The sequence below is a fragment of the Bos indicus genome, chromosome 22, assembly GCF_029378745.1.
Source record: "Bos indicus isolate NIAB-ARS_2022 breed Sahiwal x Tharparkar chromosome 22, NIAB-ARS_B.indTharparkar_mat_pri_1.0, whole genome shotgun sequence".
NCBI lineage: Eukaryota > Metazoa > Chordata > Mammalia > Artiodactyla > Bovidae > Bos > Bos indicus.
The window spans coordinates 49,546,076-49,573,579 of NC_091781.1; the positions used below are offsets into that span (position 1 = coordinate 49,546,076).

At 36.9% G+C, this 27,504-nt stretch overlaps 1 protein-coding gene across 11 annotated transcripts in view; it reads right to left on the bottom strand.

The window, feature by feature from the left end:
* DOCK3 (dedicator of cytokinesis 3) overlaps positions 1–27,504 on the bottom strand; it is a 304,126-nt gene that overhangs the window by 253,541 nt on the left and 23,081 nt on the right. For all 11 annotated transcript variants that reach the window (XR_011563033.1, XM_070776617.1, XM_070776613.1 and 8 more), the window contains exons 2-4: positions 26,784–26,867; positions 8,928–8,968; positions 5,604–5,659 (exon numbers count right to left, since the gene is read on the bottom strand). Coding sequence is in view for 10 of the 11 variants with exons in the window: in XM_070776617.1 (XP_070632718.1) it covers positions 5,604–5,659; positions 8,928–8,968; positions 26,784–26,867 (181 nt within the window). In the remaining variant the exon portion in view is untranslated. The remainder of the gene's footprint in view (positions 1–5,603; positions 5,660–8,927; positions 8,969–26,783; positions 26,868–27,504) is intronic.

Genomic DNA, 27,504 nt, shown 5'->3' on the forward strand with positions numbered 1-27,504 from the left:
AAAACCATATGATTATCTCAATAGATGCAGAGAAAGCCTTTGACAAAATTCAACATCCATTTATGATAAGAACTCTCCAGAAAGCAGGAATAGAAGGAACATACCTCAACATAATAAAAGCTATATATGACAAACCAACAGCAAACATTATCCTCAATGGTGAAAAATTGAAAGCATTTCCTCTAAAGTCAGGAACAAGACAAGGGTGCCCACTTTCACCATTACTATTCAACATAGTTTTGGAAGTTTTGGCCACAGCAATCAGAGCAGAAAAAGAAATAAAAGGAATCCAAATTGGAAAAGAAGAAGTAAAACTCTCACTATTTGCAGATGACATGATCCTCTACACAGAAAACCCTAAAGACTCCACCAGAAAATTACCAGAAATAATCAATGACTATAGTAAAGTTGCAGGATATAAAATCAACACACAGAAATCCCTTGCATTCCTATACACTAATAATGAGAAAACTGAAAGAGAAATTAAGGAAACAATTCCATTCACCATTGCAACGGAAAGAATAAAATACTTAGGAATATATCTACCTAAAGAAACTAAAGACCTATATATAGAAAACTATAGAACACTGGTGAAAGAAATCAAAGAGGACACTAATAGATGGAGAAATATACCATGTTCATGGATTGGAAGAATCAATATAGTGAAAATGAGTATACTACCCAAAGCAATTTATAGATTCAATGCAATCCCTATCAAGCTACCAACAGTATTCTTCACAGAGCTAGAACAAATAATTTCACAATTTGTATGGAAATACAAAAAACCTCAAATAGCCAACGCGATCTTGAGAAAGAAGAATGGAACTGGAGGAATCAACCTACCTGACTTCAGGCTCTACTACAAAGCCACAGTTATCAAGACAGTATGGTACTGGCACAAAGACAGAAATATTGATCAATGGAATAAAATAGAAAGCCCAGAGATAAATCCACGCACATATGGACACCTTATCTTTGACAAAGGAGGCAAGAATATACAATGGATTAAAGACAATCTCTTTAACAAGTGGTGTTGGGAAATCTGGTCAACCACTTGTAAAAGAATGAAACTAGAACACTTTCTAACATCATACACAAAAATAAACTCAAAATGGATTAAAGATCTAAACGTAAGACCAGAAACTATAAAACTCCTAGAGGAGAACATAGGCAAAACACTCTCTGACATACATCACAGCAGGATCCTCTATGACCCACCTCCCAGAATATTGGAAATAAAAGCAAAAATAAACAAATGGGACCTAATTAACCTTAAAAGCTTCTGCACATCAAAGGAAACTATTAGCAAGGTGAAAAGACAGCCTTCAGAATGGGAGAAAATAATAGCAAATGAAGCAACTGACAAACAACTAATCTCAAAAATATACAAACAACTCCTACAGCTCAAGTCCAGAAAAATAAATGACCCAATCAAAAAATGGGCCAAAGAACTAAATAGACATTTCTCCAAAGAAGACATACAGATGGCTAACAAACACATGAAAGGATGCTCAACATCACTCATTATCAGAGAAATGCAAATCAAAACCACTATGAGGTACCATTTCACACCAGTCAGAATGGCTGCGATCCAAAAGTCTACAAATAATAAATGCTGGAGAGGGTGTGGAGAAAAGGGAACCCTCTTACACTGTTGGTGGGAATGCAAACTAGTACAGCCACTATGGAGAACAGTGTGGAGATTCCTTAAAAAACTGGAAATAGAACTGCCTTATGATCCAGCAATCCCACTGCTGGGCATACACACTGAGGAAACCAGAAGGGAAAGAGACACGTGTACCCCAATGTTCATCGCAGCACTGTTTATAATAGCCGGGACATGGAAGCAACCTAGATGTCCATCAGCAGATAAATGGATAAGAAAGCTGTGGTACATATACACAATGGAGTATTACTCAGCCATTAAAAAGAATACATTTGAATCAGTTCTAATGAGATGGATGAAACTGGAGCCTATTATACAGAGTGAAGTAAGCCAGAAGGAAAAACATCAATACAGTATACTAACGCATATATATGGAATTTAGAAAGATGGTAACAATAACCCGGTGTACGAGACAGCAAAAGAGACACTGATGTATAGAACAGTCTTATGGACTCTGTGGGAGAGGGAGAGGGTGGGAAGATTTGGGAGAATGACATTGAAACATGTAAAATATCATGTAAGAAACGAGTTGCCAGTCCAGGTTCGATGCACGATACTGGATGCTTGGGGCTAGTGCACTGGGACAACCCAGAGGGATGGTATGGGGAGGGGGGAGGGAGGAGGGAGGAGGGTTCAGGATGGGGAACACATGTATACCTGTGGCGGATTCATTTTGATATTTGGCAAAACTAATACAATTATGTAAAGTTTAAAAATAAAATTAAATTTAAAAAAAATAAAAATAAAAATAAAATTTTATTTTAAAATAAAAAAAAAAAAAAAAAGAAAGAAACAAAGTGTATGTTCTCTGACTGAAAGACCCTCAATTCCTGGTTGATATTTGCTAAGGTAGACTCCTAAGTCCCTGTCTTGCTGATCTAACCAAGCACTGGGAAGATATCCAGGAGAAATCTGACCATTTTAATCCATAACACCACTTATGCAGTACTGCTATCTAAGATGCTTAAGTCGAATCTAACCATAAGGAAACAGACAAACACAAATTGAGGGACATTTTGCAAAACAACTGGCCTGGGCACTTCAACAAACTCAATGGCATAAAAAGGAAAAAGAAAACCAAGCCTGGAGAACTGCTGACAAAGTTGAAATATAATATTTAATTCTTGACTGAATCCTGAACCACACTCCATAAACCCCAAAAAACCAACCAAATGAAAACAGATATAAAGAATAGTCATGGGACAATTAGGGACATTTGAAATTTGACTATATATTTTATAGTATGATAGCAAAGTAATGCTCAAAATTCTCCAAGCCAGGCTTCAACAGTACGTGAACTGTGAACTTTCAGATGTTCAAGCTAGATTTAGAAAAGGCAGAGGAACCAGAGATCAAATTGCCAACATCCGCTGGATCATCGAAAAATCAAGAGTTCCAGAAAAACATCTACTTCTGCTTTATTGACTATGCCAAAGCCTTTGACTGTGTGGATCACAACAAACTATGGAAAATTCTTCAAGAGATGGGAATACCAGACCACCTGACCTTCCTCCTGAGAAATTTGTATGCAGGTCAGGAAGCAACAGTTAGAACTGGACATGGAACAACAGACTGGTTCCAAATCGAGAAAGGAGTACATCAAGGCTGTATATTGTAACCCTCCTTATTTAATTTATATGCAGAGTACATCATGAGAAAGGCTGGGCTGGAAGAAGCACAAGCTGGAATCAAGATTGCCAGGAGAAATATCAATAACCTCAGATACACAGATGACACCACCCTTATGGCAAAAAGTGAAGAAGAACAAAGAGCCTCTTGATGAAAGTAAAAGAGGAGAGTGAAAAAGCTGGCTTAAAACTCAGCATTCAAAAAAAGATCATGGCATCTGGTCTCATCACTTCATGGCAAATAGATGGAGAAACAATGGAAACAGTGACAGATTTTATTTTGGGGGGCTCCAAAATCACCACAGATGGTGACTGCAGCCATGACATTAAAAGATACTTGCTCCTTAGAAGAAAAGCTGTAACCAACCTAGAGAGCATATTAAAAAGCAGAGACATTACTTTGCCAACAAAGGTCCATCTAGTCAAAGCTATGGTTTTTCCAGCAGTCATGTATGAATGTGAGAGCAGGACTATAAAGAAAGCTGAGTGCTGAAGAATTGATGCTTTTGAACTGTGATGTTAGAGAAGACTTTTGAGAGTCCCTTGGACTGCTAGGAGATCAACTAGTCCATTCTAAAGGAAATCAGTCCTGAATATTCACTGGAAGGACTGATGCTGAAGCTGAAGCTCCAATAGTTTGGCCACTTGAAGCAAAGAACTGACTCATTTGAAAAGACCCCAATGCTGGGAAAGATTAAAGGCAGGAGGAGAAGCGGAGAACAGAGGATGAGATGGTTGGATGGCATCAACAACTCAACAGACATGAGTTTGAGCAAGCTCCAGGAGTTGGTGGACATGACTGAGTGACTGAACTGAACTATTGTATCTATGTTACATTTCCTGAGCACCATAATTATTCTGTGATTATGTTAGAGAATGTACTTTTTCCTAAGATATAATACATATCCTAAAATACTTACAGTTCCTGGGTTCTGGTATCCCCAACCTTTGTCTTTTGTATTCCCAGGCATCAAAGTACAGAATGCTTTACTGCAGTGATTATTTTGTGTTATTCCTATATTTCTTCCCTTTTTTCTTTCATTATTCAAATTTGTTGTTCAGTCAGCAATTCCTGTCCAACTCTCTGTGATGCCATGGACTGCAGAACTCCAGGCCTGCATGTCCCTCATCATCTCCCGGAGTTTCCCCAAGTTCATGGCCACTGGATTGGTGATGCCATCCAACCATCTTATCCTCTTGCCCTCTTCTCCTTCTGCCTTCAGTCTTTCTCAGCATCAGGGTCTTTTCCAAATATGTGTCTAAAATTCCCTATATTAAATTCTATTTTATAAAATGACTCACAAGTTTCTCTTTTCCTGACTAAATCCTAATTACCAGAAGGATACTCCAATGCTAGCTCAACCTCTGGTCAAAAACATCATTTCTAGTCCCCAAAGCTATCATAGTTAAACAGGATCTTTAAAATGATGTTTGATTTTTAAAAATAAAATCACAATCCTATAAAAATACATATTACTTTTTAAAATAAGACATTAAAAATAAACAATTTTTTAAAATCACCCACAATTTGAACATGCAAAAGCAACTGATATTAACATTTTTATATAATTACATCTTCATTCTCTTTTATTCACCAATTGCTTTTGTTTCATAATTTTGTGATCAAACTATACATCCATTATATACACTATCATTTTATCCTTCAGGTATGCCTTTAAGTGTGCATGTGTGCTAAGTCACTTCAATCATGTCCAACTCTGTGTGACCCTATGGACTGTAGCCCACCAGGCTACTCTGTCCATCGGATTCTCCAACTAAGAATACTGGAGTGAGTTATTGCCATTTCCATAGTTTTTTTCAATTTCGACTTGCAAAAAAGGAAAGATCTTAAAAGTCTCCCTCACTTTTCATACACAGAAACAAAATGACAGGTTTATCACTAACTTGAGTCTGAGTGAACTCCGGGAGTTGGTGATGGACAGGGAGGCCTGGCGTGCTGCGATTCATGGGGTCACAAAGAGTCGGACACGACTGAGCGACTGAACTAAACTGAACCTATCCTATCAAAGACTACTCTCAAAATAACACATCATTTTGTAAAATATACTGCATGTATAATTGTTTTTATGAAATTCATAACAACTCAGGTTACCTTTCCAGTATATAGGAAAAGAAACTAAAGTTGTCAGTATTTTAAGATAAAATTATATCCTCAGAATTATATATGATAAAGTATATTTTTGCAGGAAAACGTAATAGCGTATTTTATACTACGAATCAAAAGGAAAAAATTCTTCCTCTGCAGCCAATAAAAATTATAAATAAGTTTAGCAAAGCCAACTACTCACCCCCTATTACTGACAATTGCTTTTTTCAAATGAATGTAATTTGCAGGAAAGATCCCCTATAAAAGAGATAAGATTTCCTATTAGAAAAAGTAATTTGTGATTAACATCTCATTTAGACTGAATTAACAGTCAGATTTCAGCATGGAAATACTCTATCAACAAAAGAGTAGATCTCTTCAGGTAGCAATCACTTTACATATTAATTAAGAATACAAAGTTGCACAAACTATATTCAACAGGAATTTCATTGTCATTCGCAATCAGAGTCTATTCACAAGGGGAAAAAACTAGTGTTAAGCAACCACAAAAACTTTTTTTTTTTTAAGTTTTAGAAATATTCCATCAAATCACACTTAAGATAGTATAGACTTATGCACAGAGCTTGGCATGTATCTACAATATCAACATTATCATATACTATCATATACCAACAATTTACAGCTTATCCAGCTCTGAGTAAGAGAAAGTATTCTCACACTCTGGGTAACATTTGTATTTACAAAGAATAAATCAATTTGAGAGCATCTACAAATGTTTCTTGTTTTACTCTTTGCAAATGGTTTCCACTTTGGTATCTGCCATAATCTGATTTCAATTCTTAAAAAGATTTTTTTTAATGTATTGTTTTTTTTTGTTTTTTTTTTTTTTTTTTTTTTATTCTTCCAATTTTATTTTATTTTTAAACTTTACATAATTGTATTAGTTTTGCCAAATATCAAAATGAATCCGCCACAGGTATACATGTGTTTTAAAATCAATTACATTTTCCAATCAATGTTTCACTCCTTTTCCTGATGTATAAAACTTCCTTCAAAATAAAACACAAATGGTCTACTTTTTTTTAATACACTTGGCCCACACCACTGTCAGTAATAAACTCAGTCTATACCACACAAGCCCATCAGCAGCTGGACTACAGTAATGCATTTTACAGTTTTCAGTGTACAGATCTTTCAGCTTCTTGGTTATATTTATTTCTAAATATTTGATTGTTTTGATGCTATCATGAATGGGATTGTTTCATACCGCTAGTATTTTGTTGAGTTTAGCATCTATATTCATCAGTGATAATGATCTGTAGCTTTCTTTTCCTACAGTGTTCTTTTCTGACTTTGATATCAGAGTAATGCTAGCCTCATGAAACAAATCTGGAAGTGTTCCCTCCTCTTCAATTTTTGGAATAGCTTTTATGAAGGACTGGTGTTAATTCTTCTTTAAAGTTTAGTAGTATTTACCAGTGAAGTCATCTGGCCCTGAACATTTCTTTGTTGGGAGGTTTTTAATAATTACTGATTCAATTTCCTTACTGATTATTGGACTATGCAGATTTTCTATTTTTCCTGATTCATTCTGGATAGGTTTTAAGTTTCTAGGAGTTTATCCATTTCTTATAGACTGTTCAATCTGTTAGCATACAATTGTCATAGCAGTCTCTTATAATCCTTTGTATTTCTGTGGTATCATTTTTAATGTCTGCTCTTTCATTTCTCCTTGTCTTTTTTTTTCCCTCAGTTAATTTTATCTTTAAAAAGAAACAGCTTTTAGTTTCATTGACCTTTTCTCATGTTTTTTAGTCTCTTTTTCATTTATTTCCACCCTAATTTTTGTTATTTTCTTGACTTTGCTAAATTTGGCCACAGTTTCTTCTTTTTTCTACTTTCTTCAGATGTAAAGTAAGATGGTTTATTTAATATCTTTCTTTTTTTCTTACTGTAGGCATTTATCACTATTAACTTCCCTCTTTAAACTGCTTTTGCAGTAGCCCATAGGTTTTGGGATATTGTGTTTCTGTTTTCATTTGTGTCAAGATTTTTTTTATCTCTTCTTTGGTCCACTGGTTGTTCAGAATGTGTTCTCTAATTTCCACATACATGTGAATTTTCCAGTTTTCTTGCTGTTGTTGATTTCTAGTTTCATACCATTGTGGTCAGGAAAGATGCATGGTGTGATTTCAATCTTTTTAAATTTAGTAAAGCCTTGTTATATGACCTAGTCGGAAGAATGTTCCATTTACAATTGAGAAAAACATGTACTTTATTGCTGATGTATGAAATATTCTATATTATGTCTATTAGATATATTTGATTTAAACTATAGTACAAGTCCAACATTTCCTTGTTGATTTTCTGTCTGGATGACCTATTCAGTGCAGAAAATGGGGTACTGAAGGCCCCTATTATTATTTGGCATCTATTTCTCCCTTCAAATCTATTACTATTTGTTTAATGTATTTGGGGGCTCCATTTCCAGTGTACACATATTTATTACTACTATATCTTCTTGATATATGACTCCTTTATCTCAGTAGTTCTTAACCAGGGACAATTTTACCACCACCACCCCAACCACCTCCCACCCCACCCATCAGCCCCAGGGCCTTTAGCAATGTCTAGAGACACAACTTGTGAGGAGACGTTAATGAGTGGAAGTCATATATTTTGCTAAACTTTTCATAATGTATAAAATAACAAGGATTTATCTAGCCCAAAATGTCAACTCTGACAAAAATGAGACGCCCTGGCTATGAGGAATTAAAAGTTTGAGGGTATTGTCTTCTTATAATCACTACTTTAAAAACCAGTAAGTGATTCTACTGAAAAATTAATGATTACAACTCTGAAAATTTTTAATAAAAATTAATATGTGATCATTTTTGTATTTTCTATTTAAGAAAAAACATAATATGTTAAATATTAAGCCACAGAAAAATACATAAGAAAAAATAGTAATATTATAGAGAAAAGTAAGTTTTTGCAAATACATTACTGGAAAAGAATGCTGCTACATGTATTATAATTGCCAACTAAAATATATTTGGTCTGATCAAATTACTGTTACTTGGTAAGAGAATAAACATATAAATCTAGTTCATAAAATTAGCATGTGGCACTTAACAGTCTTCTTTAAATTCATATTTTAACAAGAACATTATGATCAGAGAAGTATCTAATTGAAAATTATTTAAAAGTTTTTTTAATTTTAGAAATAAAGTGATCTAACTAATCACAGGGCTAGACAGGAGTAGGCCTATAAAAAAGTAAATTTACTTGCTGTCAACTATTTTAAGGAAAAATACTAAATGTCCTATATAGGCTTTTTCAAAATAAGCTTTGCAACTATTACCACACACACATTTTGTCCTTTTTAAAAAGTCATTGTAATACCACTGAGAAAGAGAAGAGTCTGACACAGTTCTGTAAAGGAAAGAATGAGTGTGGCTACTGTAAAAGATTAAAAGATGGAAAGCAAGGATTGCTTTTATATCAAACAAATATACTAGGCCACTTTCTAGATTAGAAAAGGTAACAATAAACTTTTTATTACCTTTACATTTGGCTTCTTTGTTGAAACTCCCCTATACCAACCTAAAACAAAGCATACAAAAGATATTAAAATCATATTGTTGTCATTTTCTATGAAAGACATGAGTATTTTTAGGATAATTATTTAATGCAAAACTTTCTAGTAAGTTTTAGGCACTTTATGAGTTTATTAAGCACAGTTTATTCCAAAAGAAGAAATCTTACAATAAAATATAACATTCCCAATTTTCATCAAAGACACAAGATCCTTTCAACTGAAAAAGACCAAAAAAATTAGAAAATACTTCAGAGGACACATATTGAACTCCTTGAAAACTCCCAGATGAAACTATTACAGGATAAGAAAATGCCAAAATCATATAGTTTTTTGGTGACAAATAAGGAGAGTACAGCCCTGACTTTCTATCTCGTCTCCCTGAATCTCCCATGCACTGAACTACACTACTCTCATTTCTTGGCTTTCCAGCCACTAAAGTTGACAGTAACACTTCATTTATTCTCTCTTACCATTCATACACAGTAATAACAGTGAAAGTTTCAATTACACAATAAAAATAGTTTTCAGAGAAAGGAAATTTTTTTGCCAACTTTCTTCAAATTCAATCTATTATTTTCAGAGTTTTGCTACACTTTCTGTACTTAGGTTTAAGAGGAAAGAATTCCAGTGAATAGAAGAGGAGGCCAAGAGTTGTATTTAAAGGAGGAATATAAATAAAAAAGAAAGAGGAGATTGTTGATAATAACTAATATTAACTGAGAGCTTACTAATCCATGTACTGAAATTGAGTTAATTTCATGTATTAATCTTTAAGACTCACAACAAAGTTAAGAGGAAAAGAATCAACTTTTTCTCCCCTGAAATCATAACAAACAATAAAAGAAGAAATACCCTTATTTCTGCTTAGTACAACAGCTGAGATCATAAATTTGAATAACTCAATTTATACCTGAAAGTCTCACGATCTTTGTTTTTTTAAAAGTGATAACCTTACCAACAAGACACTTTACAGTATCTTAAACAGGACAGATAATGATATAAAGGGCTTCCCTGGTCCCGTGGTCCAGTAGGTCCAGTGGTTAAGAATCCGACTGCCAACACAGGGGATATAGTTTCGATCCCTAGTCCAGAAAGATCCCCTGTGCTGCAAGGCAACTAAGCCCATGCAGCACAACTACTGAGCCAGCACTTGAGAACCTGTGTTCTGCAACAAAAGAAGCCACCGCAGTGAGAAGCCCACACTCCACCACTAGAGAGTAGGCCCCGTTCACAACAACTAGAGAAAGCGCGTGTGCAGGAACAAAGACCCAGTGCAGCCAAAAAAATAAACAAATAAGTAAATAAATTTTAAATGGTAATCTTACCTAAAATTTTTAATTCTGTACCAGTAAAGTTAGACAATTCAAATATGTATATCCAAAAAGTCTACCTTCAAAATATCACATTTAGTCTCTAAAAATGCTGTTTTATAAAATATGATTAAAAATTAAGGTAATAAATGAAAAAATTTCTAATTGAGATGCAATGTTAAGTCCTATTTTATACTGAAATCATAGAGATTTTAATTCAGGAGTTACTCAAAGTGTATTCTATTTAAGCAATTATTCCACAAAGGAAATGGAAAAAGTACAGAAAATAGATTTTTAAATAAAATATAACCACATTAAAATACATATATATATATATATATGACCACATCAGACTGAAAAGCAGGAAGCAAACACTAGATTTTAGAAAGACAAGTAGGGATTCACTATACTCTCAAAGATAATAAAACTGAGAGAAAACATTACATACTGTTTAAAGGCAATTACTGTACAAAAAACAGAACTGAGAACACTATATTGTCACAGAAATAGAAAAGCAGGACACCAGTGTGTGTATGTGTGCTTACTGCCACTAAATAAATGCTCAGTGAGTACTTATCATGTGAATGAAATGAGACAGATGTAAGTGTTTACATTTGTCAGCTTAATTCTGGATGATTACACCTTCCACAACTGGTGTATAAACATACTTGGTGTATAAATTAAAGAGTCAGTTCAAGCCTGACTTTAAAAGAGAAAAAAGAAACTTTTTACAGAGTGAAGTAAGCCAAAAAGAAACACACCAATACAGTATGCTGCTGCTGCTGCTGCTAAGTTGCTTCAGTCATGTCCGACTCTATGCAACCCCATAGACGGCAGCCCTCCAGGCTCCCCTGTCCCTGGGATTCTCCAGGCAAGAACACTGGAGTGGGTTGCCATTTCCTTCTCCAATGCATGAAAGTGAAAAGTCAAAATGAAGTCGCTCAGTTGTGTCCGACTCTTCGCAACCCCCTGGACTGCAGCCTACCAGGCTCCTCCTTCCATGGGATTTTCCAGGCAAGAGTACTGGAGTGGGGTGCCATCGCCTTCTCCCCAATACAGTATACTAACACATATATATGGAATTTAGAAAGATGGTAACAATAACCCTGTGTACAAGACAGCAAATAGAACAGTCTTTTGGGCTCTGTAGGAGAGGGCGAGGGTGGGATGATTTGGGAGAATGGCATTGAAACATGTATAATATCATATATGAAACGAGTCGCCAGTCCAGGTTCGATGCACGATACTGGATGCTTGGGGCTGGTGCACTGGGACGACCCAGAGGGATGGTATGGGGCGGTAGGAGGGAGGAGGGTTCAGGATGGGGAACACGTGTATACCTGTGGCGGATTCATGTTGATATATGGCAAAATCAATACAACATTGTAAAGTTAAAAAATAAAATAAAAAATGTAACACTATTAGGTTAGAAAAGCAATGAGTAAGAAAGGAAAAACAAATTAAGAGAAAATATTCTGGGTCTTGTGTGTAAATACATATATTGAAGATTAATTCATCTATCTGAAAGCTACAATTATTTAAACACATAGACAAAAAAATAGCAGTCACCTGTCCCTGTGCCAGGCGTTTTCACATCTATAGTCCCAAAACACAGCTGAATACCACTTTGTTAAATACGCATCATTATTTAGGCTGTGAAATGCCCTTCCCAATGTAAGTAAGGCTATACTATCAAAAAGAGCCAACAGTACCACTACAATTGCTGCTGACAGAGAGGCTACAGAACAGTGTTAGCAGTGTTAACCCAAAAGAATGAAGCCTCTATATAATTCAGGCCATGTGACAGTCAACAATCAGCAGGCCTTTACAAAGATTCTGGGTGCAAACCAATCAAGCTAGATCAAAAACACCAAATGAAGTCCAACAAAAAGTACTCTTCAATACGAAGTTTTAAACTTTTTATTCAAAGGTATAACATATTCTTCACTGTCTGATAAAAGGGAAACAAGGCAAATGTGTTCATTTTCACTCCCATCCTAGGGCTAACAGTTGCTCATCCCTGAATTAGAGACAGGTAGATAACAGGCACAATGTCTATTTCATTCCATATCATGATTAAAAATAATTTTAAAAAGTTATCACTCATTATGAATGGCAGATCCACAGAGATTCACTTTAAAGAAGGAACCAACTGTAAAGTCAAGGACCAAAACAAAGATCTACAATCTTCTAAAAATACTAACTTTTTCTTTGGTATATCAATAAAAATATTCACAGCCCATCCAACTCTTTATCCTCTTTCCAATTATATAACTAATAGGCATGGAAGAAAGTACCAACCACTTACATAAAAGAAAGAAATTTATAGATAATTCAGCCCCAATATTGGTGGACATAATTATTCAAAAGGTCAACATTCAAAATCCTCTATTATTTCACTGCAAACTGTTAAAGAATAACCTTGTGTATTATTTGCATACAAAATAATTTAATGCTATTTTAAATCTTTATATGCAGTAAGTATAAAAGATAATAATTGGCAAAAAATAAATGGACATTAAAAATTGAGAAATTTTACTCCCAAATGAGTTATTGCTCCTTTAAGCTTATGGTTCTCCATAAACTTATAGAGAACCATAAACAAGTTTCAATAATACTGCCATTGAATAAGACATTTTAAAAACTTTTATAATTCAAATACATATAAAATACATTTACTAACTTCTGGTTCTAGCGCTGACAAAACATTTCGCATTAGACAAATATAAACCTGAAAAAAATACAGGAAACAACTGTGTAAGAACAATGGAGAGCAACTATCTGAGACAAGATATGAGACACTATAATCCTCGAGAAAAGAGAATCACATCAGCTGAGTTTCTCCATGAGGACATTTCAGCAAAAATCAAAGTCCCATTGAGTTAAGGAAAAAAAGGTTGACACTGAGAGCTACTCGATACAATATCCACTCGTGGGACTGCCCAATTCATACAGCGGTAATTCAGGGAAAATTTCTAAGAAGCCCAGCTTTCTGCAGCAGCTGAGAGGCTAAGGAGCTAGGCAGAGTCACATTACCTTTAAGTTCAGTTCAGTTCAGTCGCTCAGTCGTGTCCGACTCTTTGTGACCCCATGAATCGCAGCACGCCAGGCCTCCCTGTCCATCACCAACTCCCAGAGTTCACTGAGACTCACGTCCATCGAGTCAGTGATGCCATCCAGCCATCTCATCCTCTGTCGTCCCCTTCTCCTCTTGCCCCCAATCCCTCCCAGCATCAGAGTCTTTTCCAATGAGTCAACTCTTTGCATGAGGTGGCCAAAGTACTGGAGTTTCAGCTTTAGCATCATTCCTTCCAAAGAAATCCCAGGGCTGATCTCCTTCAGAATGGACTGGTTGGATCTCCTTGTAGTCCAAGGGACTCTCAAGAGTCTTCTCCAACACCACAGTTCAAAAGCATCAATTCTTGGGCGCTCAGCCTTCTTCACAGTCCAACTCTCACATCCATACATGACCACTGGAAAAACCATAGCCTTGACTAGACAGACTCTGTTGGCAAAGTAATGTCTCTGCTTTTCAATATGCTATCTAGGTTGGTCATAACTTTTCTTCCAAGGAGTAAGCGTCTTTTAATTTCATGGCTGCAGTCACCATCTGCAGTGATTTTGGAGCTCCAAAAATAAAGTCTGACACTGTTTCCACTGTCTCCCCATCTATTTCCCATGAAGTGATGGGACCAGATGCCATGATCTTAGTTTTCTGAATGTTGAGTTTTAAGGCAACTTTTCCACTCTCCACTTTCACCTTCATCAAGAGGACTTTTTAGGTCCTCTTCACTTTCTGCCATAAGGGTGGTGTCATCTGCATATCTGAGGTTATTGATATTTCTCCCGGCAGTCTTGATTCCAGCTTGTGCTTCTTCCAGTCCAGCATTTCTCATGATGTACTCTGCATATAAGTTAAATAAGCATGGTGACAATATACAGCCTTGACGTACTCCTTTTCCTATTTGGAACCAGTCTGTTGTTCCATGTCCAGTTCTAACTGTTGCTTCCTGACCCGCTTACAGGTTTCTCAAGAGGCAGGTCAGGTGGTCTTGTATTCCCATCTCTTTCAGAATTTTCCACAGTTTATTGTGATCCACACAGTCAAAGGCTTTGGCATAGTCAATAAAGCAGAAGTATATGTTTTTCTGGAACTCTCTTGCTTTTTCGATGATCCAGCGGATGTTGGCAATTTGATCTCTGGTTCCTCTGCCTTTTCTAAAACCAGCTTGACATTGTAACATGTAAAATATCATGTAAGAAACGAGTTGCCAGTCCAGGTTCGATCCACGATACTGGATGCTTGGGGCTAGTGCACTGGGACGACCCAGAGGGATGGTATGGGGAGGGAGGAGGGAGGAGGGTTCAGGATGGGGAACACATGTATACCTGGGGTGGATTCATTTTGATATTTGTCAAAACTAATACAATTATGTAAAGTTTAAAAATAAAATAAAATTTAAAAAAAAATAAATAAATAAATAAATTACCCAAGAACCCCCAAAAAAAAAAAAAAATAAAACCAGCTTGAACATAAGGCAATTCACGGTTCACGGATTGCTGAAGCCTGGCTTGGAGAATTTTGAGCATTACTTTACTAGCATGTGAGATGAGTGCAATTGTGTGGTAGTTAGAGCATTCTTTGGCATTGCCTTTATTTGGGATTGGAATGAAAACTGACCTTTTCCAGTCCTGTGGCCACTGCTGAGTTTTCCAAATTTGCTGGCATATTGAGTGCAGCACTTTCACAGCATCATCTTTCAGGATTTGGAACAGCTCAACTGGAATTCCATCACCTCCACTAGCTTTGTTCGTAGTGATGCTTCCTAAGGCCCACTTGACTTCACATTCCAGGATGTCTGGCTCTAGGTGAGTGATCACACCATTGTGATTATCTGGGTCGTGAAGATCTTTTTTGTACAGTTCTTCTGTGTATTCTTGCCACCTCTTCTTAGTATCTTCTGCTTCTGTTAGGTCCATATCATTTCTGTCCTTTATCAAGCCCATCTTTGCATGAAATGTTCCTTTGGTATCTCTAATTTTCTTGAAGAGATCTCTAGTCTTTCCCATTCTGTTGTTTTCCTCTATTTCTTTGCATTGATCACTGAGGAAGTCTTTCTTATCTCTTCTTGCTATTCTTTGGAACTCTGCATTCAGATGCTTATATCTTCCTTTTCTCCTTTGCTTTTCGCTTCTCTTCTTTATACAGCTATTTGTAAGGCCTCCCCAGACAGCCATTTTGCTTTTTGGCATTTCTTTTCCATGGGGATGGCCTTGATCCCTGTCTCCCATACAGTGTCACCAACCTCAGTCCATAGTTCATCAGGCACTCTATCAGATCTAGTCCCTTAAATCTATTTCTCACTTCCACTGTATAATCATAAGGGATTTGATTTAGGTCATACCTAAATGGTCTAGTGATGTTCCCTACTTTCTTCAATTTAAGTCTGAATTTGGTAATAAGGAGTTCATGATCTGAGCCACAGTCAGCTCCTGGTCTTGTTTTTGTTGACTGTATAGAGGTTCTCCGTCTTTGGCTGCAAAGAATATAATCAATCTGATTTCGGTGTTGACCATCTGGTGATGTCCATGTGTAGAGTCTTCTCTTGTGTTGTTGGAAGAGGGTGTTTGCTATGACCAGTGCATCATCTTGGCAAAACTCTATTAGTCTTTGCCCTGCTTCATTCCGTATTCCAAGGCCAAATTTGCCTGTTACTCCAGGTGTTTCTTGACTTCCTACTTTTGCATTCCAGTCCCCTGTAATGAAAAGGACATCTTTTTTGGATGTTAGTTCTAAAAGGACTAGTTCTGACAGAATGTGGTCCACTGGAGAAGAGAATGGCAAACCACTTCAGTATTCTTGCCTTGAGAATCCCATGAACAGTATGAAAAGGCAAAATGATAGGACACTGAAAGATGAACTCCCCAGGTCGGTAGGTGCCCAATATGCTACTGGAGATCAGTGGAGAAATAACTCCAGAAAGAATGAAGGGATGGAGCCAAAGCAAAAACAATACCCAGTTGTAGATGTGACTGGTGATAGAAGCAAGGTCCGATGCTGTAAAGACCAATATTGCACAGGAACCTGGAATGTCAGGTCCATGAATCAAGACAAATTGGAAGTGGTCAAACAGGAGATGGCAAGAGTGAACATCGACATTCTAGGAATCAGCAAACTAAAATGGACTGGAATGGGTGAATTTAACTCAGATGACCATTATATCTACTACTGCGGGCAGGAATCCCTCAGAAGAAATGGAGTAGCCATCATGGTCAACAAAAGAGTTCGAAATGCAGTACTTGGATGCAATCTCAAAAACGACAGAATGATCTCTGTTCGTTTCCAAGGCAAACATTACCTTTAGGAGACCTATAATAATAATATAGTGACTTTTCAACAGAAATGATGGAAATCAAAAATTAATGAAGCAAATCCTTAAAATGCTAAAATAAAATATTCATCAAGCTAGAATGCTACACCTAGGGAAAATATACCCTTTAAAATGATGACAAGGATTCTTTAATATCCACAAATCAATCAATGTAATACACCACATTAACAAATTGAAAAATAAAAACCATATGATTATCTCAATAGATGCAGAGAAAGCCTTTGACAAAATTCAACATCCATTTATGATAAGAACTCTCCAGAAAGCAGGAATAGAAGGAACATACCTCAACATAATAAAAGCTATATATGACAAACCAACAGCAAACATTATCCTCAATGGTGAAAAATTGAAAGCATTTCCTCTAAAGTCAGGAACAAGACAAGGGTGCCCACTTTCACCATTACTATTCAACATAGTTTTGGAAGTTTTGGCCACAGCAATCAGAGCAGAAAAAGAAATAAAAGGAATCCAAATTGGAAAAGAAGAAGTAAAACTCTCACTATTTGCAGATGACATGATCCTCTACACAGAAAACCCTAAAGACTCCACCAGAAAATTACTAGAACTAATCAATGATTATAGTAAAGTTGCAGGATATAAAATCAACACACAGAAATCCCTTGCATTCCTATACACTAATAATGAGAAAACTGAAAGAGAAATTAAGGAAACAATTCCAATCACCACTGCAACGGAAAGAATAAAATACTTAGGAATATATCTACCTAAAGAAACTAAAGACCTATATATAGAAAACTATAGAACACTGGTGAAAGAAATCAAAGAGGACACTAATAGATGAAGAAATATACCATGTTCATGGATTGGAAGAATCAATATAGTGAAAATGAGTATACTACCCAAAGCAATTTATAGATTCAATGCAATCCCTATCAAGCTACCAACGGTATTCTTCACAGAGCTAGAACAAATAATTTCACAATTTGTATGGAAATACAAAAAACCTCGGATAGCCAACGCGATCTTGAGAAAGAAGAATGGAACTGGAGGAATCAACCTACCTGACTTCAGGCTCTACTACAAAGCCACAGTTATCAAGACAGTATGGTACTGGCACAAAGACAGAAATATTGATCAATGGAACATAATAGAAAGCCCAGAGATAAATCCACGCACATATGGACACCTTATCTTTGACAAAGGAGGCAAGAATATACAATGGATTAAAGACAATCTCTTTAACAAGTGGTGCTGGGAAAACTGGTCAACCACTTGTAAAAGAATGAAACTAGAACACTTTCTAACATCATACACAAAAATAAACTCAAAATGGATTAAAGATCTAAACGTAAGACCAGAAACTATAAAACTCCTAGAGGAGAACATAGGCAAAACACTCTCTGACATACATCACAGCAGGATCCTCTATGACCCACCTCCCAGAATATTGGAAATAAAAGCAAAAATAAACAAATGGGACCTAATTAACCTTAAAAGCTTCTGCACATCAAAGGAAACTATTAGCAAGGTGAAAAGACAGCCTTCAGAATGGGAGAAAATAATAGCAAATGAAGCAACTGACAAACAACTAATCTCAAAAATATACAAACAACTCCTACAGCTCAACTCCAGAAAAATAAATGATCCAATCAAAAAATGGGCCAAAGAACTAAATAGACATTTCTCCAAAGAAGACATACAGATGGCTAACAAACACATGAAAAGATGCTCAACATCACTCATTATCAGAGAAATGCAAATCAAAACCACTATGAGGTACCATTTCACACCAGTCAGAATGGCTGCGATCCAAAAGTCTACAAATAATAAATGCTGGAGAGGGTGTGGAGAAAAGGGAACCCTCTTACACTGTTGGTGGGAATGCAAACTAGTACAGCCACTATGGAGAACAGTGTGGAGATTCCTTAAAAAACTGGAAATAGAACTGCCTTATGATCCAGCAATCCCACTGCTGGGCATACACACTGAGGAAACCAGAAGGGAAAGAGACACGTGTACCCCAGTGTTCATCGCAGCACTGTTTATAATAGCCAGGACATGGAAGCAACCTAGATGCCCATCAGCAGATGAATGGATAAGAAAGCTGTGGTACATATACACAATGGAGTATTACTCAGCCATTAAAAAGAATACATTTGAATCAGTTCTAATGAGATGGATGAAACTGGAACCTATTATACAGAGTGAAGTAAGCCAGAAAGAAAAACACCAATACAGTATACTAACGCATATATATGGAATTTAGAAAGATGGTAACAATAACCCTGTGTACAAGACAGCAAAAGAGACACTGATGTAGAGATCAGTCTTATGGACTCTGTGGGATAGGGAGAGCGTGGGAAGATTTGGGAGAATGGCATTGAAACATGTATAATATCACGTATGAAACGAGTCGCCAGTCCAGGTTCGATGCACGATACTGGATGCTTGAGGCTGGTGCACTGGGACCACCCAGAGGGAGGGTATGGGGAGGGAGAAGGGAGGAGGGTTCAGGATGGGGAACACAGGTATACCTGTGGCGGATTCATTTCGATATTTGGCAAAACTAATACAATATTGTAAAGTTTAAAAATAAAATAAAATTTTAAAAAATAATAATAAAATAAAAAAAATGATGACAAATTTAAAAGCAGATTCACATAAACAGAAGTTGAATGAATGTGCAGCAAACCTGAACTAAAAAAACCATTACTAAAAGGAGTACTTACAGTAAAAAGAAAGTGATCCCAGACGGAATCATGAAAAGAAGAAAGAAACAGCACTGGAAACGGTAAAAATGTGGGCAAACAAATGAATACAGACAGAAAATACATGACAACAGTGGTACAAATGTAATAAGAGGAGTAAGTGCAATCGAATCATTGTAAAGTTCATGCATTGTTGGAAGTGGTATAAGTAAAACTTTAAGGGAGACCCTAGTAAGTCAAGAATGCATGTTTTAAACTCTAGGGTAGTCACCAAGTGGGGCTTCCCAGATGGCTCAGCGGTAAAGAATCCACCTGCCAATACAGGAGACACAGGTTCCGTCCCTGAGTCAGGAAGATCCCCTGGAGAAGGAAATGGCCACCCATCCCAGTATTCTTGCCTGGGAAATCCCATGGACAGAGGAGCATGGGGGGCTACAGCCCATGGGGTTGCAAAAGAGTTGGATACGACTTAGCGACTAAACAATAACAACTTATACAAAGGGTCCCAAAAGGCTAAGATACAGATCTCTGAGGAACAGTGGGCTGCTGCAAAACATGCTAACCACTGCCACAGTGACAAATGCTAGAGGCCATTTCACCAGAACCAAGACCACTGCCTGACATAAGGAATACTGCAGGGACCAACTGTCTTCAGAGCAGTTTGCCAGTGGTATAAAATAAAAACAGGAAGAATCAACCCTTTTCTTCAACCTCCAGCCTAGTAGTCTCCCTACAATGCCCCTTTATTGGCAGAGTCTAACACAGACTAGCTGTCAAAGAAGAAACATGGTTTCCAGAGCTTCCAGCTTCAGTATCGCAAGAGGGGCTAGAAGGAACTTAGAGGCAATAATAAGTCAGTAACTGACAGAATCAGCATCTTTATTTAGGTCTCTCATCATGCCAAGTTCAGATAAGTGATAAAAGTCTTCTAATTTTCTGTGTGGAAGGTAAATGTCTGGCTGCCATGATTTCAAAGGCCAAGTGGAAGGTGAAGGTTAGAAGTCTCCATATTCAGTATTCAGTAGGTATGCTTGACTTAATCCTCCAGTTTTCAATACATAACCTATCTCCTACCAAAATGTGCATGAAGTGTCCCAATACACAGATGCTCTATTTATCCTTCATTTTCTAATAAACCTCAAAATCTCTACCAGATGAACAAGGAGCAGTCATCAGATGAATTGAAGGGAGAAGACTTATATAATTTCATCCTCATTTCCAAAGATGCCTGGTGCTATAAGTTCCTATGCCTTTTAAGGATCTGCTGTGTAAATAAGGGTAGTTCCAAGATATTCCTACTACATGCTTGAGATTCAGATATGCTGGGTCTGTTAAGTCAAAGTTTCCACTCTTCAAAGCCTTGCCAACTTTCTTTGTCCATGTGAGCATATTACATTTTAAAATCCCTGTATTTTGATTTTTGTAGTGTTTCATAACTGATTTTGAATTTATTTTTGTATATGGTGTGAAAAAGTAGTCCAGTTCTCCACACACCATTTATTAAATAGATTGTCTTTTTCCCCACTATGTATTCTTGCCTCTTTTGTCACAGATTAATTGACCATATAAGTATATGTTTATTTCTGGGCTCTCTATCATGTTCCACTGATCCATGTGTCTGTTTTTGTGCCAGCACCATACTATTTGGATAATTATATCTTCATAGTACAGTTTCAAGGGCTTCCCTGGTGGCTCAGACAGTAAAGCGTCTGTCTGCAATGCAGGAGACCAGGGTTCAATCCCTGGGTCGGGAAGATCCCCTGGAGAAGGAAATGGCAGTCCACTCCAGTATTCTTGCCTGGAAAATCCCATGGATGGCGGAGCCTGGTAGGCTACTGTCCATGGGGTCGCAAAGAGTCGGACACGACTGAGCCACTTCACTTCACTTCACTTCAGTACAGTTTCAGCCTGGAAGCATGATACCTCCAGATTTGTTCTTTCTCAACATTGCTCTGATTATAAAGGGTCTTTTGGATTCTATGCAAATTTTAGGGTCATCTGTTCTAGTTCTGTGAAAGTGCCTTTGATATTTTGATAGGGACTGCACTGAATCCATAGACTATCTTGGGCAGTATGGTCATTTTAATGATACTGATTTGTCCAATCCATGGAGATGGTACATCTTTCCATTTGTTTGTCTCGTTTACCACTTCTTTCATCAATGTTTTACAGTTTTCAGAGTACAGGTCTTTCACTTCCTTGGTGAAATTTATTTCTAGGTATTTATTCTTTTAATCCAATTACAAATGGGACTGTTTCTTAATTTCCCTTTCTGATACTTCATTGTGCAAACAGATAAATGCCACAGACCTCTGTACATTAAGCTTGTATCCTGCAACTTTCCTGAATTCATTTACTGAATTCAATTTTTGAATAACAATTCACTTATTGAATAACAGTTTTTTGTGAAGCCTTTGGGGTTTTCTATATAAATTGACAGTATCATGTCACCTACAAACAGTGATAGTTTTATTACTTCCTTTTTAATTTGGATTTCTTTTATGTGTGTGTGTGGCCTTTTGGTTTTTTTTTTTTTTGCCTAACTGTTGTGACAAGAACTTCTAACATTATGTTGAATGAAAGTGGTGAGTATCTTTGTCTTATTCCGTTTTTTATAATTTTAAAATTTACTTAGTTTTGGCTGCACTGGGTCTTCGTTGCTGTACATGGGCTTTCTTTAGTTGCAGCAAGTGGGAGCTACTTTTCATTGTGATGCACGGGCTTCTCATTGAGGTAGCCTCTCTTGTTGCAAAGCACAGGATAAAGGCACAAGGGCTTCAGTAGTTGCAGCATGCAGGCTCAGCAGCTGCAGCACGTGTGCTCTAGAGTACATACTCAGTAGCTGCAGTGCATGGGCTTAGTTGCTCTGTGACGTGTGGAGTCTTCACATACCAGGGACTGAACCCATGTCCCCTACATTGGCAGGCAGATTCTCATCCACTGTGCCACTAAGGAAGTCCCTTGTCTTATTCCTGATCTTAGAGCAAAAGCCTTCAGATTTTCTCCACTGAGTATAATGTTAGCTGTGGGTTTTAATATATGTGTGGCCTTTATCATGTTGAGGTAGGTTCCCTCTATGCCTACTTTGCTGACAGTGAAAAGTGAAAGTGACAGTCTCTCAGTTGTGTCTGACTCTTAGTAACCCCACAGACTATACAGTCCATGGTATTCTCCGGGCTATAATACTGGAGTGGGTAGCCTTTCCCTTCTCCAGGGGATCTTCCCAATCCAGGGATCGAACCCACATCTCCCACATTGCAGGCAGCTTCTTTACCAGCTGAACCACAAGGGAAGCCCAAGAATATTGGAGTGGGTAGTCTATCCCTTCTCCAGCAGATCTTCCTGACCCAGGGCAGGCAAATTCTTTACCAACTGAGCTATCAGGGACAGTTCTCGTCATAAATAGGTGCTGAACTTATCTAATGCATTTTCTGCATCTCTTGAGACGATGTGATTTTTATTTTTAAATTTGATAATGTGATATATCTAATTAACTGATTTGTAGATATTGTACCATCCTTGCATCCCTAGGATAAATCCCACTTGATCATGGTGTATGATCCTTTCAACATATTTATTTTGGTTTGATATTTGGTTTGATAATATTCTGTTGCAGATTTTGCATTTACATTCATCAATGATATTAGCCTGTAAATTTGTGTGTGTATGTTATTAGGTTGTTATCTGGTTTTGTTATCAGGATGATGGAGGCCTCGTACTATGAATTTGAAAGTGTTCCTTCCTCACTAACTTTCTGAACAGTTTGAAAAGGAAAAGTATTAACTATTCTTTAAATGTTTGGTCATGTATGGATGTGAGAGTTGGACTGTGAAGAAAGCTGAGTGCTGAAGAATTGATGCTTTTGAACTGTGGTGTTGGAGAAGACTCTTGAGAGTCCCTTGGACTGCAAGGAGATGCAACCAGTCCATCCTAAAGGAAATCAGTCCTGAATATTCATTGGAAGGACTGATGATAAAGCTGAAACTCCAATACTTTGGCCACCTCATGCGAAGAGTTGACTCACTGGAAAAGACTCTGATGCTTCGAGGGATTGGGGGCAGGAGGAGAAGGGGACGACAGAGGATGAAATGGCTGGAAGGCATCACTAATCAATGGACATGAGTTTAAGTGAACTCCGGGAGTTGGTGATGGACAGGGAGGCCTGGCATGCTGCGATTCATGGGGTCGCAAAGACTGAGCGACTGAACTGAACTGAACTGACTGAAATGTTTGGTAGAATTCACCTATGAAGCCATCTGATCCTGGACTTCTGTTTGCTAGAAGTTTTTTTTTTATTATTGATTTAATTTTATTACTGGTAATCAGTCTGTTCATATATTCTATTTCTTTCTGATTCAGTCTTGCGAGTTTGCACATTTCCAGGAATTTATCCATTTCTTCTATGCAATCCATTTTATTAGCATATAATTCTTCATAGTAATCACTTATAATACTCATATTTCTGTGGTGTCAGTTTTAACTTCTCCCTTTTCATCCCTGATTTTATTTATTTGGGCCCTCTCTCCTTTTTTCTTGATGAATCTAGCTAAAAGTTTATCAATTTCATGTATATTTTCAAGACTTCCCTGGTGGCTCAGTGGTAAATAATCTGCCTGCCAATGCAGAAGATGCAGGTTCGATCCCTAAGTCAGGAAGATCCCCTAGAGAAGGAAATGGCAACCTGCTTCAGTACTCTTGCCTGGGAAACCCCATGAACAGAGGAGCCTGAGAGTAAATAACTTCACAAAAAGTCAGACACGAATTAGAGACTAAACAATAATATCATATATTATCAAAGGACCAACTCTTAATTTCATTGATCTTTTATGGTTTTAGGTCTCTATTTCAGTTATTTCCACTCTAATCTTTTATTTCCTTTTTTCTCCTAACTCTGGGTTTTACTTGTTCTTCTTCTAGTTTCTTCAATGTGCACTTCGGTTATTTGAGATTTTTCTTATATCATGAAGTGGGCCTGTATCACTGTGAACTTCCCTCTTACAACGGTTTTATCTTCATCCCTCTTTGACTTTTCAATGATCCATTGATTGTTTAGTCTCCATATGTTTGTGGGCTTTTTTTTTTTCCAGTTTTCTTCTTGTAGTTAATTTCTAATTTCATACCAGTGAAATCCAAAAAGATGTCTGACATATGCTGGAAAGGGTGTGAAGAAAAGGGAATCCTCCTACATTGTTAATAGGAATGTAAACTGGTACAGCCACTATGGAAAACAGTATGGAGCTTTCTCAAAAAACTAAAAATAGAGTTGCCATATGATCCAGCAATCCCGCTCTTGGGCATGTATCTGCAGAAAACCATAATTTGTAAAGCTATATGCACCCCCTGTGTTTACAGCAGCGCTATTTACAAAACCAAGATAAGGAAACTACCTAAATGCCCATTGACAGACGAATGGATAAAGAAGATGTGGTACATACATACAATGGACTGTTACTCAGCCATAAAAAAGAATGAAATAATGCCATTTGCTGCTACATGGATGGACCTAAAGTTTATCAAGTTTATCACACTAAGTGAAGTCAGAAAGAGAAAGACAAATACCATATGAATGTAAGTCCTTTATCAAATATTTCTTTCACTTTGTGACTTGCCTTTTACCTCTCCTTAATGGTATCTTTTTTCTTTAAATTTTATTTATTTGTTTTTGGCTGTGCTGGGTCTTCACTGCTGCACAGGATTTCTCTAGTTGCAACAAATGGAGGATACTCTCCAGTTGTGGTGCTCGGGCTTCTCTACTGCGGTGGCTTCTCTTGTTGCAGAGCACAGGCTCCAGGGAGCATAGGCTTCAGCAACAGTGGCACATGAGCTCAGTAGCTGTGGTTCCCAGGCTCTAGAGCACAGGCTCAATAGCTGTGGCAGACAGGCTTATTAGTTGCTCTGCAGCATGTGGGATATTCCCGGACCAGGGCTCCAACCCATGTCCCCTGCCCTGGCAAGTATTCTTTACCACTGAGCCACCAGGGAAGCCCTCCTTAATGACATCTTTTGAACAACAGATCTTCATTTTAATGAAGTACAACTTATCAATAAAGGATCTCTGTCTACCCCTAGGCTAGAAGGGGTATTTTCCTATGGTTCCTTCAAAGTGCATAACTGCTCTAAATTGCACATTTATATTGACCATCCGTCTGGAATTCAGTTTGTAGTATATGCTGTGAAGTCAGGTTCACGATTCACCGGTTTCAATACTGATCCAATACCATTTATTGACTAGGCCATCATTCTTCAGTCCAACCAGCCCAGCGTCACCTATTGTAATGGACATCATTTCCCCACTGCACTGCAATACCACCTTCTTCATATCACTGGAAGATAAACACGATGGTCTATTTATGGACCCTCTATTCTGTTTCATTATTATCTTTGCCTCCAAACCACAATGTCTTATTTTATAATAGTCTCATTTTTAGCTCTCAGTGGGAAAGCTTTCAGTATTTCACAACTGAATATGATGTGTGCTGCAGGCTTTTAGATATCCTTTATTAGATTAAGAATATTCCCTTATACTCTTATTTTGCTAAGAGTTTTTTTTATCATGAAGTCGTTTTGATTTAAACTACTATTTTAAGAAAATTATTAAAATGAGTCCTGCACTAGAGCTCCCTTTCCAGAAAAGTACACTACCAAACTTACACAGTTCCAGGGTCATAGTAAGTTGCACTTACTTCCATACCCATCTGAATGGTAAATTATATCAGAGTTCCACTTCCATCTGTACTATCTCCATGCTCAGCTAGCAACATTTCCACTCCAATATTTCCAAAATTTCCAAATAATTTGAGGTGGTTTCTAGTCATGCTGAACTGCTATCAACTTTGGAATATCGATTTTGACATCAATTTTGTTTTTGTCAATGCTCTGATTTTGTGTGATATCTCCATAACTGTATTTTTCCCATATATTTTGTTGACTACAGTGCATAATCTTTTAGAATGTGATATTTTTCAATAATGCATAAATATTATAGCAAAAATACACAAAAATGTCACAGAAGAACACAGCCAAGTCAAACTTCATTTGAGCTCATATACTGCCTTGTTTTAATTATGACTGATCATGTCCAGCCAATCAGATAGAAACATACAAATGAACTGATTATAATTAAATTCTATTCAAATGCAGATAATCAGGAGTAAAATATTATCTATTTGATTATAGGAAATTAAAAATAATTACTTGACATAGTATATAAAAAACATGTTCTGACAGCCAACAATAGTTATTTCATTGTTGCTATTAAATTAGAGCCAAAATTACTCATCAGTTGTGCTGAAGAGAGATCAGAAATTATTTTATAGCAGTGTATCATAATATGATTAATCATGGCTTCAAAAAGATTGCTTATAACCAGTACTACAAAATAAACATATATAATACTGCCAAAAATGATCACTATTTGTGTCTTATAATTTATAGGTCCATACTTACCCTCACACTTTTCAAGAATCTGGACTGTTTCTCCTATTTCTAAGACCAACCCTTGGGGAACAGATCCTCGAAAGCTGCATATCACTAGAAAACCAAAGATAAACATGTCAATTAGGATTTTTAAATACTGACATAGGGTCTGTGTCACTGAAATTAGGCACTAAATTTTCTTAAATATATGCTCTCTCTTTTAATTCATTTTTCAAATATGTAAGCCCCTGTAAGTCCTTGCAGGCATCTACATAACTAACAATAAGACAGCTTTCCTAAGGTCAAAAGTGTGCAATCTCTGAGCCATATCTTACAGTAAAATTAAAATAAATCAAATTAGCACTTAAGAAATTAACATCATCACATCATCCACTCCTTAACAAATTCTTTATCGAGATCCTTGCTATTACTTCAATCTCCAGAGCATTCAGTACTCCTGTCTTCTTAACCTTTGTCATTAATTGACAAGAACATTAAAATTATGAACAAGCTTCATTGTTGGAAACTGGGTGTTTTGTGCATATTTAGAGAACCTATGTAAACTTCCCATTTTAATAACTATCTTCATTCAAGACTGGCTTTCAAGTGATTTTTCAAATTAATGTATAAATAGAAAAGAAAACAATTATATTTGCTAGAAAAGCAAAAGGCTTGAAATAAAAGTAGAGCTTTCTCTCTCTAATCATGGGACTGTTTTCAGGCCTATATGGTCTATTTGCAGGAATATCAC